Source organism: Vulpes lagopus, chromosome 23 (genome assembly GCF_018345385.1).
Source record: "Vulpes lagopus strain Blue_001 chromosome 23, ASM1834538v1, whole genome shotgun sequence".
Lineage (NCBI taxonomy): Eukaryota > Metazoa > Chordata > Mammalia > Carnivora > Canidae > Vulpes > Vulpes lagopus.
Window position 1 is genome coordinate 8,447,351 of NC_054846.1, and position 19,481 is coordinate 8,466,831.

At 38.8% G+C, this 19,481-nt stretch overlaps 2 protein-coding genes across 2 annotated transcripts in view; one reads left to right on the forward strand and one right to left on the reverse strand.

The window, feature by feature from the left end:
* ETFDH (electron transfer flavoprotein dehydrogenase) overlaps nucleotides 1–15,137 on the reverse strand; it is a 30,651-nt gene extending 15,514 nt beyond the window's left edge. Inside the window, exons 1-6 of the mRNA XM_041738088.1 lie at nucleotides 14,944–15,137; nucleotides 6,735–6,875; nucleotides 6,091–6,320; nucleotides 4,731–4,812; nucleotides 4,185–4,303; nucleotides 1,387–1,464 (exon numbers count right to left, since the gene is read on the reverse strand). Of these exons, the coding sequence (XP_041594022.1) occupies nucleotides 1,387–1,464; nucleotides 4,185–4,303; nucleotides 4,731–4,812; nucleotides 6,091–6,320; nucleotides 6,735–6,875; nucleotides 14,944–14,977 (684 nt within the window). The 5' untranslated portion in view covers nucleotides 14,978–15,137. The remainder of the gene's footprint in view (nucleotides 1–1,386; nucleotides 1,465–4,184; nucleotides 4,304–4,730; nucleotides 4,813–6,090; nucleotides 6,321–6,734; nucleotides 6,876–14,943) is intronic.
* A 395-nt stretch (nucleotides 15,138–15,532) lies between these two features.
* C23H4orf46 (chromosome 23 C4orf46 homolog) lies at nucleotides 15,533–18,057 on the forward strand. Its single transcript, XM_041738091.1, has 2 exons — nucleotides 15,533–15,864; nucleotides 17,779–18,057. The coding sequence occupies exons 1-2, from the start codon at nucleotides 15,679–15,681 to the stop codon at nucleotides 17,932–17,934; spliced, it is 342 nt and encodes a 113-aa protein (XP_041594025.1). The 5' UTR covers nucleotides 15,533–15,678; the 3' UTR covers nucleotides 17,935–18,057.
* Nucleotides 18,058–19,481: the final 1,424 nt, after the last annotated feature.

The following is a 19,481-nucleotide window of genomic DNA, read 5'->3' on the forward strand; positions in this document are numbered from 1 at the left end:
TTTACTCTTCTGTTTTTATATCCATATAAAAATATATTAAATAGATGTTTTTATAACTACAAAGCCCCAAACAGAAAAATTTACTTTTGAACAAATTTGAGAACACAAAAAAAAATGAAATATCAGAATAGCAGAAATTGTGGCCTCAGTTCTGCTGTAACATTAAATATAAAATCTTAAAAGAATAAAATATGGTTTAAAATTAAATGATCACAATACAGGAAAGAATAACTACAATACAGGAAAGAAAAACCAATATTCTTTTATCATGAATAGTAGTATGAAACAATAGTTGTTTGCAAACCTAGGTATGTATCAGAATTCTTTGGGGGCTTGTTAAAAAAATAGCTTCTTGCACCCTACTCTAGGACACACTGAGACCCAGACCTTACAGAATTCTGATGAAACCAGTCAAACCTTTAGAGGAACAATGTAGGTAAGACTCAAGAGCTTTGCCACTTGCTTATCTCTAAGCAGGAAGCAGTGAGAAGCAGGAAAATATGCTGGAGGAGACTCTATTCTCGATTCCCCATTCTGTCAGGAATGGCAGTGAGAAGGAGAAATTCTAAGTTAACAAATATTTATTGAGGATCTGATATCACCTGGCACTATGGTGGGGACTTGAGTAACCCTGCATGATCTCTGCCCTCATGGAACTTAGGATCTATTTGAGAAATTAAGACAACAGCAAATAAATATCAGTTGACAAATTAGTTTATTGAGATAGTAACTTGTGTTTTGGTCTGTTATTATGGGAAAGCAAGGAGTTTTTTTTCCTTGTTCGTTTCGAGGAATCTTGCACAGTGAGAGATCCATAGCCTGAGAGCTTTTCTTTCGCAAATTCAAAAATAAAAGTTGTAAAAATCTGAAAACCATCCAGGATTATATCTGAATGAGAGGAAAGCAATCAGTTTTATATTTACCAAAAGATATCAAAGACTATCAGTGTTACTGATAGTAATGCAAATGATTCTTGTCCATAGAAATGGAAATTATGGAAGTGGCAATGCAGCTGACTGATGACCTATATATATGTATGTGTTTTGAATTCTCCTCGAACTGGCTAGAACATCTTACTGATTCTGTCATTTATTAATGAGTGAAATAAAATCTTTGTCACATGTTTGGTTTCTTTTTTTTGTATTAGTCATGTTTTTATCTTTAAGAAAACTATTCTTAAACATATCACATCTATTTGTCTAAGTCCTTTTCAGTTCAAAGATGCCTCTATACTTTTTTTAACAGAAGAAAATTTCTACATTAATAGTTATATTCTAACATACATTTTATTAATCTGTAGTTTGTAGCTAAACTAAATTATTGCATTTAAGTTGATTCCTTCTTCTTTTGTCAGTTTGTTACACACATAACTGTTAAAATGTTTACCTTTGGTGCACCATCCTTTTGTATCCCTACATCATTAGTGGCAATTCCTTTTACACTACTATCTTCATGAAAAAGGACCTAAAATGAAAACATATTTTGTTATCACCTTAGGATTCATAACCACATTAAAAAGAAGCAATAAACAGCCTTAGATATTTAAGAAAGTGAACATGTTCTCTAGATTACATAACAAGCATCAAAATGTTTAGGCAAAAAAAGAAATGTTTTTTTTTTTTAATTATTATTATTTTTTTTATTTATGATAGTCACAGAGAGAGAGAGAGAGAGAGAGGCAGAGACACAGGCAGAGGGAGAGGGAGAAGCAGGCTCCATGCACCGGGAGCCTGACGTGGGACTCGATCCCGGGTCTCCAGGATCACGCCCTGGGCCAAAGGCAGGCACCAAACTGCTGCGCCACCCAGGGATCCCCAAAAAGAAATGTTTTAAAGATACTCTCTTTTAGAGTATAAAAGAACACAGCTCAAACAGTTGGAAATGAAAGAAATGCCACAACCTTAATGAAGAAGTAAAGGAGGAAGCTACTATAGAGGTCACTAAGGAAACTAGTAAGAATAACCTGAAGAAACTAGGCATCAAAACCAAGTATACAGACCCTGAAATCAGGGCCTCTAACAAATGAAGACCATCAATCAGTGTCGGGTGGGAAGACAACAGGGTCAGGAAAGCCTCTGTTCCAAATGAGCTAAGATCCCAAAAAACAAAAATCAAAGAAAATGAAACAACAAAACAAAACAGAAAGAGGTTCAAGACAGCCCAAAAGTGATTAAATGTATTTTTGGAGCAAGTAGGATTGAATTGTAATTGAGAATGAGAACCAGCAATATTCTACCTTTCTTACTTGGTTTCTGTTTTCTCTGTGATGGAAAATGCCCTTCAGATAGAAGTACAAAATATACACCAGAATCATGCAGACAGCACAGGAGTGGAAAGGTAAAGCAACGATTAGCAGCAATGGATATGAAAAGAAAAATAGAAACTTTTTATTTCATACCCTGAAAATGAATCAACAGTAGAATGTGGCTTTGAACTATAATTAAGTCTGGCTCAGAAAATTAAAAAACCTGACCAACGTATCATTAATCTATTGATGATGATCTTTAAGGGACTGAGAAAAAAAGAAGGATAAGAGATTGTGTGTGTATGGTATGTGTGCGTGTGTGTTTGTGTACACAAAGTGAAAATCAGAGATTCTACAAACCACCCTACTAGTGATTTTGATACTGATCCCAGTCAAGAACCAGGAGAAATGCAAAACCCTACAGTTGTATCCCAAAACCCAAATGCACATATATATGAGCTGGGAAAACAAAAATTAACATAGCAACAAGTATAATACAGTGACTTATGTGTTTTGACTTACATATTGTAAGGGTAAAAAATAAAAACAGTTTTTTGAATTTCCCCTGAGGCCAAAACAAAACAAAAAAAAACCCTTCTTGTCAATTTTTCCAATCATTTCCTTTAGAAAAGTTTATTGTAAATCTTTTCTCTGTCTCTCTGGGATATAGGAATGTTTTTAAAAGTCTTATTTAAGACTCCCACTAGATCTGCATCTCAGAAATGTATTTCCCAGGGGTGTCAGAGACATATTTGAAATGTGAACACCAAAAAGACTGGTGTCCTGTTTCCCTGTCTCTAGGAGTCTGAACTAGGTGCTTGGCTCTAAGTTGTAACTTCCTGCTTGTCAAGAAGATACAAGAAACTTTATTTTTCCCCTGGACAAAGACAATTAACATGGATGTAATGGATTGTATATGTGTGGCTATGCAAGAGTGAGATTATTTTCTGTCTTGGCAACCTCCCTAGTAGACTTCCTATCATATGCACTGCAGTCTTAGTTTGATGCTCATTAAATAACAAAACTTTTAAAAGTAATTTATAAAGGTGAGTTTTCTGGGTTGGCAGAACATATTATTTTTAATCATTTCCCCAATAATACTTGGTGAGAGTCAACAGTATGATACATTTGCCAAAAAAGTTATTTTTGAGAGAATTAATAGAAGAACAGTTTCTAGAATGAAGAAGGCAATAGCCCTGTTACACTAGGCTTGAAGTAGTTTTTTCTTTAAAGATTTTATTTATTTATTTATTTGAGACACAGAGAGAGGCAGAGACATAGGCAGAGGGAGAAGCAGGCTCCGTGTGGGGAGCCCGATACAGAACTCAAACCCAGGACCCTGGGATCACAACCTGAGCCAAAGGCAGACACTCAACCACTGAGTCACCCATATGCCCCGTGAAGTCATTTTTTTCATTTTGGGTGCCACTTTATAAAGAGGATAGAAAGGGAATGAATTCAGGTGACATTGAGAATACTGAAGGAACTCAAACTATATGTAACATCATGGTTAAAAGAATTGAGAATATTTAGCCTAGGAAAGAAAAAAACTGAAAGTGGGGACGGAGAGAGTAGGGCATAATTATAATGGAAAAACTGTCCTTGGAAGAGGGCATGATTTGTTCTATGTAGTTTAAAACAGAAGATATATTTTTATTCAACATAAGACAGAGTATTATGTCAAATGTCAGATAGAGATTATTTCATCCCTGATGGTGTTCAGTTGTAAGTTAGACAATCATATGATATATGTAACAAGATAAGGAATTCAATTACTCTCTGGATTTGATCTTTCCAAGATTCCCCCTAATCTTACAATTCTAAAATTCTATGGCTTTTTAAAAATACTTATTTACCTCTGTACCATTAACTGTTTATATTCAAAAGAAAGAGAGAATACTTCCTACAAATATTAAAAACATAGTAAAACTATACAAACCTCAGCAGCAGCATAACCAGGGTATATTTCAACACCAAGGGCTTCTGCTTGTTCTCCCATCCAGCTTACTAAATGTCCCAAGCGTACAATGTAATTGCCATGATTATTCATTGGAAGACCTATAAATACGCTTAATTTATCAATCTGAAGTTTACTGATAAACCATCTCAAAAACATACTTAATTTAAGAATTCTAATCATGTATAATCTCTGTGTAAACATACATCTTATCTTATGGTCATAATTTCAGTTATTTTCTACAATTTTGGCATACAGTTCTAATCATTAAATTTAAAAAACATTACAACACTAAATTAAAATTCCAGGTTGCCTTACAAGGCTATCTCAATTCTTCTAGACTGGAAGACAGAAGAACTAGGCGCTAGTCTTGTTATACTACAAGCTAGTTCTATAACTTTGGGTAAGTCCTTCAAATCTCTGGGTATCAGTTTTCTCATCTGTAAAAAGAAGGGATTTCACCAGGTGAAATTCCATTCCTTCCAGGCATGGAATTCTATGATTCTACAAATACTGATCACACCTTACCTGGGAGAATTGGCACAGGAATTCTATATTTCTCTGTTAAAATTCCAAATCTGTCTTCTGTTACTGGAGTATTCAGTGGAGCCTAAAAACAAAAGAAGGAAAGGAAAGTTTTAGTTTATATTTGTAATGGTAAATACAAATAATAAAAAAACTGGGTCAAAAGGGAAAGTGAACTACTCTCCTCACTTTTCTTTCATTTCCTTTAGAAAACTTGGAACTGTAAATCCTCTTTGTCTCTTTCAGACGTATGGGAATCTTTTTAGAACCTAAATAAGCCAGTTTTACATCCCAGAAATCTTTCTTGGGGGCTTGGAGACATCTTGGACATGGCTTCCTGTCTCCCTGTCTCTGTGCGAGTTTAGCCTAGGTGCTTGCTCCAAGTTGTAACTTCCTGCTTGATGAAAACATAAGAGAGGTTTTATTTTTCCTTGGATACAGACAGTTAACATATATGTCATGGATTCTATCTGCTCAGTTATATGGGGCTCTGAAAACCTTTTTCTATTACAACTGAAATTATGTCAATAATAATTCAATAATATATATTTTTGATATAATATTGAAAAAAGAAAGTTAATTAGGTATAACTAAAGTATTTCTAGTTTAAAGGAGCTTGGTATTTTAGAAAGAAGAGCACAGATGAAATTTTTGGAATTCAACTTACTCCATATAGAAATAATACAGAAATCATATATGATTTTTGACCTTTACAAAGTATATTCACAGACAGCGAATATTCTAACCTTGGCAAGTATAACATAACTTATCTTACAGAAGAAAAGGCTAAGCTGAGATACAAAAAATGTAAGATTTTAACTAAGGTCATACAAATTATGAAAGCAGTAAAACTAACATTCAGTTCTTTGCATATCATACCAGTGCCTTTTCTTCTTAGGTTATGAGAGGCCATATTAATTTATTTCTTTAGAACATTTGATTAGATTACCTTCTTTGGCTTTAGATATTACAATGTTCCAGGAAATGTATATAGAACTTCATGAAGAACAATGACAGAAACACTTACGGATCGAGTTAGGAAATAATCCTCAAAATCAAAATGTTGTTATTTTATTTGGTACAAATATTCTAAAATCTTCTCCAGATAAGGCCTTCTCATAAATCCAGTAGATAAATACAACATGTAGGAGGCATTATACAAATAAATGAGTTAATATCTTAAAATTATAAGTATAGTTGATATGATTCAATTTTTTGGCTCTTTTTAAGTTAAAAAAAAACTTATCTATAACAATCCTCTAAGAAACAGAATTACATAAAAAGGGTTTCTTCCATACTCTAGTAGTTTGGAAATAGAGATATGATAAAGAGTACACTTTGTATAAAAACCAATTTTTCATACTCCCTTCTCCTTCCAGTCTGGGAATAATTCTTCAAAAGCACGTGGATCAAGGCAAGCCCCTGAGAGAGTATGAGCTCCTATTTGAGCAGCTTTCTCTACTAGACACACACGGATGTCCTTTTCATGTTTAGTAGCCAATTGCTTTAGACGAACAGCTGCAGAAAGTCCTGCAGGGCCTGCACCAACTATAACTACATCTGCTTCTTCTGCAAACCTCTCCATGTTCACTCCTGGGAGGAAAAATGTTTAAAAAAATACATGAAAATTCTGGGATGAGTATGATCTGATAAAAATCACAAACTGGGTTACAAATACTCACTATACTTTAGAGCATTTATAGAGATTGTCCCTCCACTTTGCATGAGAATTACACTAAATATATTATTGTATTAATTGGATGTTCTCTTAGGTTTTGTTCCAGTTAGATCTTAATTTTGCTTCCATAAACCCCCTTTTGGCTTTGAGATTTACTACTATAAACTTAGCAAACATTTGCTTATCTCATTATCAATGTGTAATAGATTTGGTAAAGCTATGAAATATTATTTGATGATTTTATACTATCATGAAAAATCTTTCTCTGCAAAAAAAATTATACAAAGTATCTAGAAAAGCCTAACACATCTACAGAAATTATTACTTACCTTCCCATCGCTTGTCCTTATCCCGGGGATAAATAGTATAGTGGGTAGTAATTCGAGGTACAACAGAAGTTGAAGACCATCTTGCATGACACAGAGGTAGATAACTTTTCTTAATTTTTAAGGCATGAAAGCACTGATATGCTGTATAAAAATTATGAACATTATTATTTTTTCAATTAGTTTTCCTTAGGAGTAGGCTGAAAAACATTTTTTAAAAGGAAAAAAATTCTAGGATTGGGAATCAGATCTGATTTCTTTTTAATTTTCTAATAATCAGCCCTAAGGTCTTAAACAAATCATTAATCTCTCTAGATTTCAGTATCATCATCCAAAAAAGGGTCACTAGATGATCTCGATAGTAATTTCTTGATCTAGAATTATATGATTCCATGTGATATCTTATACTTAAAAATTTGTGTTTATATTCCAACTATATCAACATTGCAGACATTCAGTGAATTTAGATCTATGCTGTTGAGGCATTAGTTGTGATATGAACTGAAACAGACTGTATTATTTCCTAAATGAACTTAGCTTCTTCTCATAGAGCAATGTTTTCAAATTTTATGTTAAAAGTTCCTAATAAACTAATATATCCCATTTAGCTCATATTAAGCTTAACCTATAAATAGGGTGACTATATAATTTACCAAACTGGGTACTTTTGAGAGTAGTAACAGGCAGTATTGATGATTATGCAGGGACAATGTGGGCAAACTAGGTTTTATGGTCAGCTCTTTTTTTTTTTTTAAGGTATGGTCAGCTCTTTAAAACACTGACTCTCCCATATGGCAACATCTGAGAGCCTTAAAATTGTACATATTCATTAAGTTAGCAAATAGAAATAAAGAGAAGCGTGCAAAGATTTATCTGCAATAATGTTCATTAAACCCCTGCTTTCCTTAAACCTTCAATTCTATCTCCTCTCCTTCCCTTATCTGAAGCAGATACCCTAACACACCACCAAACATCACAGAAAGATAGAAGCAATTAGGTGAGAACTTTCCCATTTCCTTGGCAACAACCTCTAATGTCATCTGTATTTGTATCCACTCTTTGTTCATTCTCTCAGGTTATAACAGAGGTCTTTTCTCTTCACTTACATTAATCCTTCCACCTGGGTGATGAGGCTTATTCCCTCACGTTTTCGTAGGGACATCCCTTCATCTGAAGCCTTCCCTTTCACCTGTATCTTTAATTTCTGTCTCCCTTCTCTGGTACTCTTCTCCTTAATACTCTTTCCCATTATACACACACACACACACACACACAGACACACAGACAATCCTCCCTTGGGAATAGCCCTAACATATAAAAACTTACATAGAGAGCTATAATAATTAGAAGTCTGTTAAGTCTGTTATAGGAGAAGAGATGGAATAATCAAAAGAAAGGAAAGGAATAGAGTTCAGAAATAGAATACACATTAAGGATTTGGTGTATGATAAAGATGCCATTTCTAATCAGGGAGAGGAAATGGTTACTCATTAAATGGTCAAAGATAGGGAAAAAGTCATTTGGAAAAAAGTATACTTTTCTTTATCAAAATGAATTCCATTTGGTCTATGATTTTAGCAGAAAAAGTCAAAGCATAAAAGATGATGTTGATACTGCTACAGATTTGTTTCTACACTTTTTTGAGTGTGGACTGCAATTAATGACTAGCTTCTAATAAGTAGAGTATGAATAGGAAAAATATTAATTTTACAGTAGAGAAATATAGCAAACCCTTTAACCAAATGATCAAGTTTAACACTATTGGCAATAAGACATGTTGGTATCCCACACTCCCTGAAATAAGAGTTCTTTTACTACCCTGTGGCATACTTCCCCAAAATCTATAACCTCAGTCTAAACATAAGAAATCATTAGACAAATTTAGATTGAGGGACATTCTGCAAAATGACTGGCCAGTATATACTGAAAGTATCAAGATCATGAGAGACGAGAAAAGACAGAGGAACTGTCACATTGAAGTAGACTATCAAGATATGACAACTAAAAACAATGTGGTGTCCCAGATTAGATCCTGGACCAGAATAAGGAAATTCAAATAAAGTCAGTAGTTTAGTTAATAGTACTGCATCAATGTAAATTTCTTGGTTTTGATAATGGTACTATGGTTATGTAAGGAGTTAAGCTGAGCAAATGGCATATGGGAACTCTGTGTTATCTTTGCAACACACTTCTGTAAATATAAAATTATTTCAAAATAAAAAGTGAAAAAATAAAGATTATAGTGATACAAAAGTTAACTCAAAAAGCTCCAAAGACCCAAATGTAAGAGCAAATGGTATAATTTAAAAAAAAAAAAACATTGGTATAAATCTTTGTGACCCTGGATTAAGCAATGGTTTCTTTGCTATGACACCAAAAACGCAAGCCAACAAAAGAGAAAAGAAACTGCACTTCAACAAAACAAAAACCTTTTGTCTTCAAGGGATGCCATGAAGAAAGTGAAAAGATCACCTACTGAATGGGAGAAAATATTTGCAAATCCTCTACCTGATAAAGGACTTGCATTAAGTATATATAATATACTCATTTCTAATAATAAAAAGACAACCTGGTTAAAAAACAAAGAATTTGTATAGCCCTTTTCTCTAATGGAGATATACAAGTGGCCAATAGGGACATAAAAAGATGCTCAACATCATTAACTGTCAGGGAAATACAAATCAAAAACCGCGATAATATTTTGTATCCCCTAGGATGATTATAAGCAGTAAGAGGGATAGTAACAAGTGTTGATGAGGATGTGGAAAAACTGGAACCCTCATACACAGCTGGTAGGAATGTAAAATGGTGCAGACACTTTGGAAAACAGTCTACCAATTCCTCAAAACATTTAAGTTTGGGGTTTCCACATAACTCTCTCTTAGGTATATACCTAAGATAAATGAAAAAGCACAAAAACCTGCATGAATCTTCATAGACAGATTATTCATAACAGCCAAAGTATAGAAAAAAAATCCAAATGTCTGTGAATGGATAAATAAAAAGTGATATATTCATAAAATGGAATATTATTCAGCAACGAACATGTATCACTACTGAACTCCTTTTTGCTGCTGATAAACACTATGCTAAGTGAAAGAAGCTAACTATGAAAGACTACATATAATTCCATGTGTATAAACTATCCCAAACTGACTAATTTGCAGAGACAGAAAATAGATTAGTAATTGCCCTAGGGCTGGAGAGGTTGAAGAGTGACTGCTAAGGAGTGTAAAGTTTCTTTTTCGGGTGATGGACATGTGTTCAAATAGACTGTGGTAATGATTGCACAACTGTGTGCTTATACTAAAAACCATTGAGTTGTATATTTTAGATGACATGATTGTATAGTATGTGACAGATCTCAATAAAACTGTTATTGAAAAAGAACATTTATAATCACACACAAAGAAGATTAGGAGAAAACAAGGATGTGGAGCAACAGCAACTCTCATTCATTGCTGGTGGTACTGCAAAATGGTACAGTCACTTTGGAAGATAGTTTGGCATTTCTTACAAAGCTAAATACACTCAACAAATGATCCAGCAGTTGTATCCCTTCACATTTAAAACCTGCAGTCAAGCAAGATGAATAAGCTCTAGAGATATAATGTTCAACACTGTACGTATAGTTAACAATAATGTACTTAAAAATTTGTCAAGAGGGTTTATCTCATGTTAAGAGTTCTTATCCCAATAAAAGAAAGAAAATGTCCAGGTTAAAAAAAAAATCCCTTAACATGAATGTGTATAGCAGTTTTATTCATAATTGTCAAAACTTGGAAGATGTCCTTCAATAGATGAATGGATAAACAGATATGGTGGGGTGCAACCATACAGTGGAATATTACCTACTGCTAAAAAGAAATGAACTACTAGACATAAACACGTGAAAAAACACGGAGGGAACTTAAATGCAAATTGAAAGAAGCCAATCTGAAAATGCCAATCTACATACTGCATGATTTCAACTGTATGACATTCTGGAAAAGGTAAAATTATAGGGACATTAAAAAGGTCAGTGGTTGGGGCATCTGGGTGGCTCAGCTAGTTAAGTGTCTGCCTTCAGCTCAGGTCATGATTCAGGAGTCCTGGGTATGAGCCCCACTTGGGCTTCCTGCTCAGTGGGAAATCTCCTCCCTCTGCCCCTCCCCCTGCTCCTTCTCTCGAGCATGAGTAACATCTTAAAAAGAAAAAAAGGATAAGTGGTTGCCATGCGTTCAGGAAGAGTGAAGAAGGGATGAATATGTGCAACACAGGGGATTTGGGGGGCAAACTATTCTTTGTGATAATGCAATTTATGATGGATACATGTCATTACACATCTGTCAAATGCACATACAATGTACAATATAAAGAGTGAACTCTAATATAGACTAGGGACTTGAATAATGATGTATCAAAACTGGCTCACCAACTGCAACAAATGTACCACACTAATGTCAGATGTTAATAGGGAATGGGGGAAAGTCATATGGCAATTGTTTTCTGCTCAACTTTTCTTCAAACCTAAAACTGCCAAAAAATTAACTTTATTAACTAAAAACAAGGTAAATAAATAGAAAAAGGCAACATGGAAAAAGGCAGAGGTTAAGTGCATAGGTTTTGGAGTCTACCTTGTGTTTGAATTCATTAACTGCAATGAAACCTTCAGCAAGTATTTGAATTCTCATCCCACCAGTTCTAAAGTCTATGGTCAACTTTGTCCATATTTTGGTATAAGATCTAGTATAACTTACACAAAACAAGTGGCTAATACATATTTGATAACTATATAGATATCTTCCTAGTTAGTTATCTTTTTTTTTTTAAGATTTTATTTATTTATTCATGAGAGACACAGAGAGAGAGGCAGAGACGCAGGCAGAGGGAGAAGCAGGCTCCACGCAGGGGGCCCAATGTGGGACTCAATCCCAGGACTCCAGGGTCATGCCCTGGGCTGAAGGCAGGCACTCAACCACTGAGCCCCCAGGTGTCCCCAAATGATTATTTAATAAATATTCTTTTGAATGATGACAATGCTGTATTTGAACTCTAGAACTGAATTCTCCTATAATATATTTATGTATCCCATGTACATTTTTCAAGGTTTAGGATATGTGAAAGGTTACCTAACAATTAAAATATTATTCCCAATACTATAATTTTTAGTATGCCTTTGCACATAGAGAAAATTAGTTTCCTTGCCACTTTAAACTTACCAAAAATAGGGTTTTTTACTGCTTAAAAGTCTTAGAGTTCACTCTCAATCTCTTTCTATATTCATCTTTAATTATTGATTTCTGATGCCAGTTTTTACTTTAAAAAAAGTATTTTTTTGTAAAGAGTAAAACATAAAAATATGTTAATTCTGCAGTTGGGTACTAAAGAAGAACTAGCCTATGCCAGGCTGTTACCTTTCCATTTAATCAGAAAAAAGAAAAAAAAAAAATCTTGTTTTCATCACAGCTTAGTTTTCATTATTTCACAGATCATTTCAAATTCAATAGTAGTCTCAAAGCTTGACTGATGTTGGAAGGATTGAGAAGTTGGGTGCTATTGTCTGAATTCCCATGTGTCTACTGTAAATGGAGTTGTAGCTGCCCCACAATTCTCATAAGGGCATGAAGGATAGGGAGTGATATTATAATTTTAAATTGTTAACTGTTCAGTATGGCCATTAAAATGTAAATTTTATTATATATTTCAAATACATGGGAAAGTCTTTGTTGATCTTTACTATTTGTTATGATCCATGTTTAGGTATTTGTTTATTTGCAGATACATTGCAAATACATTATTCATTATAAGAGACATTATGAGTTAAAAACAAGGCATTATTATTGCTGTATAATCCATGTTAGTTTTTTGAAATTACACTAGAGATTTGCAGGTTCTTAGATTACAGTGAAAACTGTAACTAGGGGGGGATCCCTAGCGTTTGCCTTCGGCTCAGGGCGTGACCCCGGGGTCCCGGGATCGAGTCCCACATCTTCCTCTGCCTCTCTCTCTCTCATGAATAAATAAATAAAATCTTAAAAGAAAATAATAATCATTTGTATTATTTATTATTAGAAGATATTAAAAATCTTTGTCTTACGATGAATCCTAGTTTAGTATATAGAAGTTACCACTTGCTGCTGAAAACTGATGATTTGATATCAGATAAAACTAATTCTATTGCTTATACAGCTACTTATTTTCTAGAGAATATCTGGACCTGGGCAGTTTAGATTTCGCCTAGGAGATAAAAATTAGAAATCTTGGTCACGGGGATCCCTGGGAGGCTCAGCAGTTTAGCATGTGCCTTTGGCCTAGGTCATGATCCTGGAGTCCTGGGATCCAGTTCCATGTCGGGCTCCCTGCATGGAGCCTGCTTCTCCCTCTACCTGTGTCTCTGCCTCTCTGTCTCTCATGAATGAATAAATAAAATCTTAAAAAAAAAATCTTGGTCACGACCTTTAGTTCCTTTCTGAAAACAAATCTGATATCCCACTTTAGACAGTTAAACAGTTAGGCACCTCGGCTGAGTTTGGGTAGAGACCTAAGGTCAAAAAGTCCATTGAACTCAGAGCGTCATGGTATCAAAGTCACACTGCCAAAACATTTGTGTCCATCTCTTTGTTGCCAGTAGTGTTGACACTGAGCTATGAAAATGGCAAGGATTTAAGTATCCAAGGAGAATGGAAATGCTAATTTTGGTGGACTGTAGTTAACCATCGGCCAAGGAATAATTTCAGGTGAATTAGGCAGGAGGCCAGATAGCACCTCACTCCTTTGATATTTCACAAAACCATAAGGCAGATCTACACATTTAGTGTGGTATTTACACGAACGAGTATCAGGAACTTTAAACAAAATCCTAATTTAACATCTGGTGGCCAAATCCACAATTTCCACCTTCATAAAATGTACCTAACGAGAACAGCCTTGAATTTGCAGTTATGTATACTGGTGTATTCTATGACCAAAAGTTAACTTCAAGAAACCAACGCTAAAAAACTAAGCCAAATGTGACAAAATTCAAGTCTTTCCCCCCCACCCCCCGCCATAGTGAAATCTTTCTGAATGTTTAAGCTTTTTTTGTTTGTTTGTTTGTTTTTACGTACAACAAAACAAAGAGCATTCCAACTGCATCATAATTATTCTTTTTTACTCAGGAGAAAGGGAAGGTAACAGGGTGTTCTCACAAGTCACTGTGATGGTTCCAGGAGCAGCCATATAACATCCTCAGCCTCTAAAGTTAATTTTAGACACAACGGATTAAAAACTCCTGGCCCAAAAAACCCACACAAACTCCTGGCCCCAGATAGTCTGGAGACCTGGGCAGCGCATATTGTGTTAATCACGATGTGACAGGTCAGACTTCAAGTTCTGTTCTTTCTTTCTTTCTTATTATTTTCAGACTTCAAGTTCTTAAGCATGGACTAGGAGGGAGGAGGGCCACAGGTCAGACTTCAAGTTCTTTTGAATTCTTTTTTCTTTCTTTTTATCTATCTATCTATCTATCTATCTATCTATCTATCTACATCTATCTATCTATCTATCTATCTTTTTCAGACTCCAAGTTCTCAAGAATGGACTAGGAGGGAGGAGGGCTGCAGGTCAGACTTCAACCTAGATTTATTTATTTATCATTTATTTAGTTTTTAATTATTTATTTATTTAGTTTTTACGTATCTATTTATTTAGTTTTTATTTATTTAGCTTTTAATTAATTATTTAGTTTTAGTTATTTGTTTAGTTTTTAAATTATTTATTTAGTTTTTAATTATTTACTTAGTTTTTAATCGATTATTTAGTTTTTGATTATTTATTTAGGTTTTAATTAACTATTTATTTTTTAGTTATTTATTTAGTTTTTTAATTAGTTATTTATTTAGTTTTTAATCATTTATTTAGCTTTTAATTAATTATTATTTTTTTTTAGTATTTATTTATTTATTATTTTCAGACTCCACGTTCCCAAGAACGGACTAGGAGGGAGGAGGGCCGCGGAGACCAAAGGCGGGACCCGACCCGAGCTCCGGGTAAGGGTCCCAAGAGGGTCGGGAAGGTTCCCCCCCGCGCGTGACCTCCGGCCCAGTTGTCGGGTCCTCCCAGCCCCTCCCTCCAGGGGAGGGAGCGCGGTGCCCCCGAGTGCCCGCGAGGTGCCCGCAGCACGACCTCTGCCCTAGTTCCAGCTGGGGCGGCCCTGCCCGTTCCGCGCCCCGCGCCCCGCGCCCCCTCTCACCCGCGCAGGGCAGCTTGGCCAGCGGCACCGACATCTTCACGGGTCCCAGGTCCGCCTGCGGCTCGCCGCGGGCCTCGACCTCTAGGCCGCGGGGGGCGCCATCACTCGCCGGGAAACACCGACACCTCGGCGGCACTCCGCCTCCCCGCGCTGCCCGCGGCTTCGGCTTCCCCACGGCCCCGCCTCCTTGTCGCTCTGCGCCGGCGCCGCGCGTGACGCTCACGGCCGGCAGGGACTTCCGGGTCAGGTGCCGAGGCGGGCAAGGGAAAAGAACTCCAAGTCCCAGCAGGCCCCGGCGTCAGGCTGAGGATTGGTTCTCCGTTCGCGCCTCAGCAAGGCGTGGCGAGGCCGCGGGAGGGCGGGTGAGAGGGACTCACAGATCCCGCGGTATCTGGGTGCGCATCAAAAGTAGTGTTTGTGCGTGTGCGGGGGGAGGGGTGGCGGAGCGACGCCCACAGCATTCTGGGAGTTGTAGTCCTCTAACCCAGGCGCCTTCGCAGCCTCACTGGAGTTTGCGCAGGAGCGATGAACTGCCCCAAGGGGAACGAACTGACCTCTGATTGGGCGTCCGGAAAAATGACCGGCGTCCGCGGCCTGGGCAGAGAGCCCCGCGGAGACCGGGCGGGGCTTCGGGCGGGAGAGGCGGGGCTTCCGGGCGCGGGGCGCGAGCGGTTTGAACGGCGGTGGGTGTGGGTCGGGCCGCCGGGCTCCGACCCGCGGCCCCAGCCCCGCTCGATGGCGGCCCCCGAGGAGGCGCGGGTCTCTTCGCCGCCCCCGCCGCCCCCCTCCTCCCCCTCGTCTTCGGAGGCCTCGTCAGCCTCTTCCCCCGGCGTTCCGGGGAGGTCGGGCTGGCCGGCTCCGAGCAGCGGCCGCGGCCGGTCGGCGGACCCGCTGGAGGAGGTGGAGCTGCAGATCGGAGACGTGAGTGTGGGCGGCCGGTCCCGGCGCTCGCGGCGGCCGCGGGAGGGGGGGAGGGGAGGGGGCTGGGGAGGGCCGCGAGCCGGCGGCGGAGGGAGGGGGGTGGCCGCGAGCCGGCGGCCGAGGGAGGGGGGAGGGGAGGGGGCTGGGGAGGGCCGCGAGCCGGCGGCGGGGGAGGGAGGGAGGGGAGGGGAGGGGAGGGGGGTGGCCGCGAGCCGGCGGCCGAGGGAGGGAGGGGAGGGGAGGGGGCTGGGGAGGGCCGCGAGCCGGCGGCCGAGGGAGGGGGGAGGGGAGGGGGCTGGGGAGGGCCGCGAGCCGGCGGCGAGGGAGGGAGGGAGGGGAGGGGAGGGGAGGGGAGGGGGGTGGCCGCGAGCCGGCGGCCGAGGGAGGGAGGGGAGGGGGCTGGGGAGGGCCGCGAGCCGGCGGCCGAGGGAGGGAGGGAGGGGAGGGGAGGGGAGGGGGTGGCCGCGAGCAGGCGGCCCAGGAGGGGAGGAGATGGAGGAGAGGGCCGCGAGCCGGTGGCTGGGGAGGGAGGGGAGGGGAGGGGAGGGGAGGGGGTGGCCGCGAGCAGGCGGCCCAGGAGGGGAGGAGATGGAGGAGAGGGCCGCGAGCCGGTGGCTGGGGAGGGAGGGGAGGGGAGGGCCTCCGGCTCGCGGGGCCTCACCAGCCCCCCCCATCGCAAGACCCCGCCGCTCTGGGTGGCCGCCTGCCGGGTGCCCGGGCCGCGGGCCTCGGGCGTGCTGCACCCCGTTTTAGGGCTCCGTTAGGGCGCCTGTGGCCCAGATGGGTTTCCTTGACGGCTGGGCCCGAGCCCCACGGTGTCCGTCGCATCTCCTAATGCCGCGGTCACACCCCCTCGCACACCCACTGGGGGGGTGCAGTCCTCCGAGAACCGTGTGCTGCAGGTTCGACCCCCGTGCAGTGCAGGTGGAGCGTCGCTCCTCGCTGAGCAAGCGTTTGCGTTTCCGTCTTGTTTTGTTTTCAAGATGATCAAAGTGCTGACACAGCTTCAGTTTTCGCTGAACGGGACTGGTTGTCAAGAGAATACGGAGCATGGACCGCTGATACGTTATCTAGGAGCAGTGTTATGTTAGATTAATAGGTGAAGGAAAAACATCTGAATAAGAAGTGAATTGCACCGAGAGTTGGATATTTTGTGTTTGCTGCTCTTGTTTCTTTTGGTTTTGTTGATGTTATTTGTCCGTTCAGAGTATCTTTCTGTTCTTTGGTCTACACATTTTCATGGTGTAAGTAGTGTTCACAGGTTAAGTTAGTGGGACGCTACTCCTGTTACCTGCCAGGCAGTTGTTTATGATGAAGGAAGCCCTTCAGAGGCTTCTGGAGCTTAGTGTCTAGGGATCCAAGTCCTCTTTTTTTTAATCTTAATGAGAGTCTGATGTATTTTCTTTCTTTTAAAGATTTTATTTACTTATTCATGAGAATACATAGAGAGGAGAGAGAGAGAGAGAGAGAGAGGCAGAGACACAGGCAGAGGGAGAAGCAGGCTCCATGCAGGGAGCCCGACGTGGGACTCGATCCCAGGTCTCCAGGATCAGGCCCTGGACTGAAGGCGGGGCTAAACCGCTGAGCCACCCGGGGATCCCTATTTTCTTTCTTTTAAAGATTTTTTTTTTTTTTTTAAATAATCTCTACACCCAATGTCGGGTTAAACTCACAACACTGAGATCAAGAGTCGTCGCTTGCTCTAGGACTGAGCCAACCAGGTGCCCCTAGTGTATTTTCAATTAAAAAAAAAAAAAGGTACTGACTTGTTATGTCTGGTACATAGTGGATGTCCTTCCAGCAGACATATTCCTCAAAGCTTACGTCATATTAAAGAATTTCTTAGGTTTCTGGAAAGAGCTGGTGTTTTATATTGTTTGACTCTTATTTTTTTTTGTTTTCATTAAATTTCAGGCAGCATTTTCATTAACCAAACTTCTTGAAGCCACATCTGCAGTATCAGCTCAAGTGGAAGAGCTTGCCTTCAAATGTACAGAAAATGCACGCTTCCTTAAAACCTGGCGGGACCTCTTGAAAGAAGGCTATGATTCTTTGAAGCCTGACAACTGATTGGCTGTGTGATAATTCATACTTGCTCATTTATGATGTTTGCATGTGTACCATAAGTATAAGGTTGTCTCCAGCAGTCTGTGTATTCAGAATGCAGTTTTTGTTTTGTTTTGTTTTGTTTTGTTTTGTTTTGTTTTCTTCACTTTTGTGAAAGCAGAATACCGATGCTATTTTTGATGCTGGCCAATATCTATCTTTAAATACTTTCTGTTCTCTAAACTTTCATAGAATCTTTTATGAAAGTTATTTCATCAGTAGATAAGCTTAATAATGCCACAGTGTTACCAGTAAAAAAACAGGTAGAGCATTCTATTTGATTTCCAAGAAGATGCTGAAAATGCCCGAGTTTGAAGTTGAGCTTCATTTTATGGACCAAAGGAAATAACTTTAAGGCTACTAGTGTTGGCCCAGCTCCACTAGGCCAAGTTCCCTGGAACTAATGATTGTGTCTGTCTTTATCCCCAGCACCTAGAACAAGGGTAGTGTCACACCACAACCAGTAAATGTTTGTTGAATAAATGAGTTGACAGTACAATTAAAAGCTGTTCTTTTCTTCCTGTTTTTAGCGTGAAAATTGTAATTGTTTTTCAAAAAAATATTTGAATCAGAACCTCACGGACTTGAAGGAAATTTTTTTTTTTTTTTTTAACGGGGATTTGATATTTAACTGATGACAACTTTTAAAAATATATGGTAAATGTTTTTTATCCTTCATCCTTCATGATGCTTTTTAAAAAAGTTTTTATTTCAGAAAATGAAAGCTGTCTAGAAAGTATGTATATATATATATTTTTCTCTGTTTATTTCTCAGGTTAAATGCTTTGTGATGTTGTATGTTCTTTTTAAAGTGCCTTATCAAAATTATGGCTCTGTACCCTTTTTGAATTTTGCACATAATTCTAAATATAATAATTCTAAAGACACTGTTTTAATGGATCAAATTTAAATGATGTGATTGGTTTCATATTATTTGACTTTAATGACAATGTTCTACTTGTCCCATATCTAATGTTGTTCTATTTCTTTTTTTTGGTTTGTGTCATATGTGTCAGTGATTAAGCCAGCTAATTCTCCAGAACTTCTAGATATCTTTGATATGCATCGTAATTCTTTTGTAGATATGGAGATGTGTGCAGAACTATATTCTAAGGCCCTAGAGTGGGGTTATGAAAAGGAACAAATAGATGCACAAAGAATACTATTGTTTAGTATATTAGGTCATAGTACTTGATTAAATTTTTAAGTTAAAGATAACACATATGTGTTTATACCAAAGAGATACTTATTTTGATATTAGAAAAATATTTTTCTTCTGTGTCATCAAAACTGCAGTTTTTAAGATGTACAGAAATAAATGTGTTCAAAGCGAGTTTTATTTCCATTTCTTTGGTTCATTATTTTAAAACTTTTTATTGAAATGTTTCAAACACATGAGTAAAACATTAAAGGATCTATTCCCACCATGTAGATTTAATAAATGTTAGCATTTGGCTGTACTTTATTCTGATCTAGGTATGTTTGTAATGTTAGATACATTTGTAACTTTT

Bases quoted from the DNA above. Each gene is read 5' to 3' on its own strand.
- C23H4orf46 (XM_041738091.1), top strand. From the start codon at position 15,679: ATGGCGGCCCCCGAGGAGGCGCGGGTCTCTTCGCCGCCCCCGCCGCCC. The intron at 15,865-17,778 runs GTGAGTGTGGGC...ATTAAATTTCAG, and splicing joins TGGAGCTGCAGATCGGAGAC to GCAGCATTTTCATTAACCAA.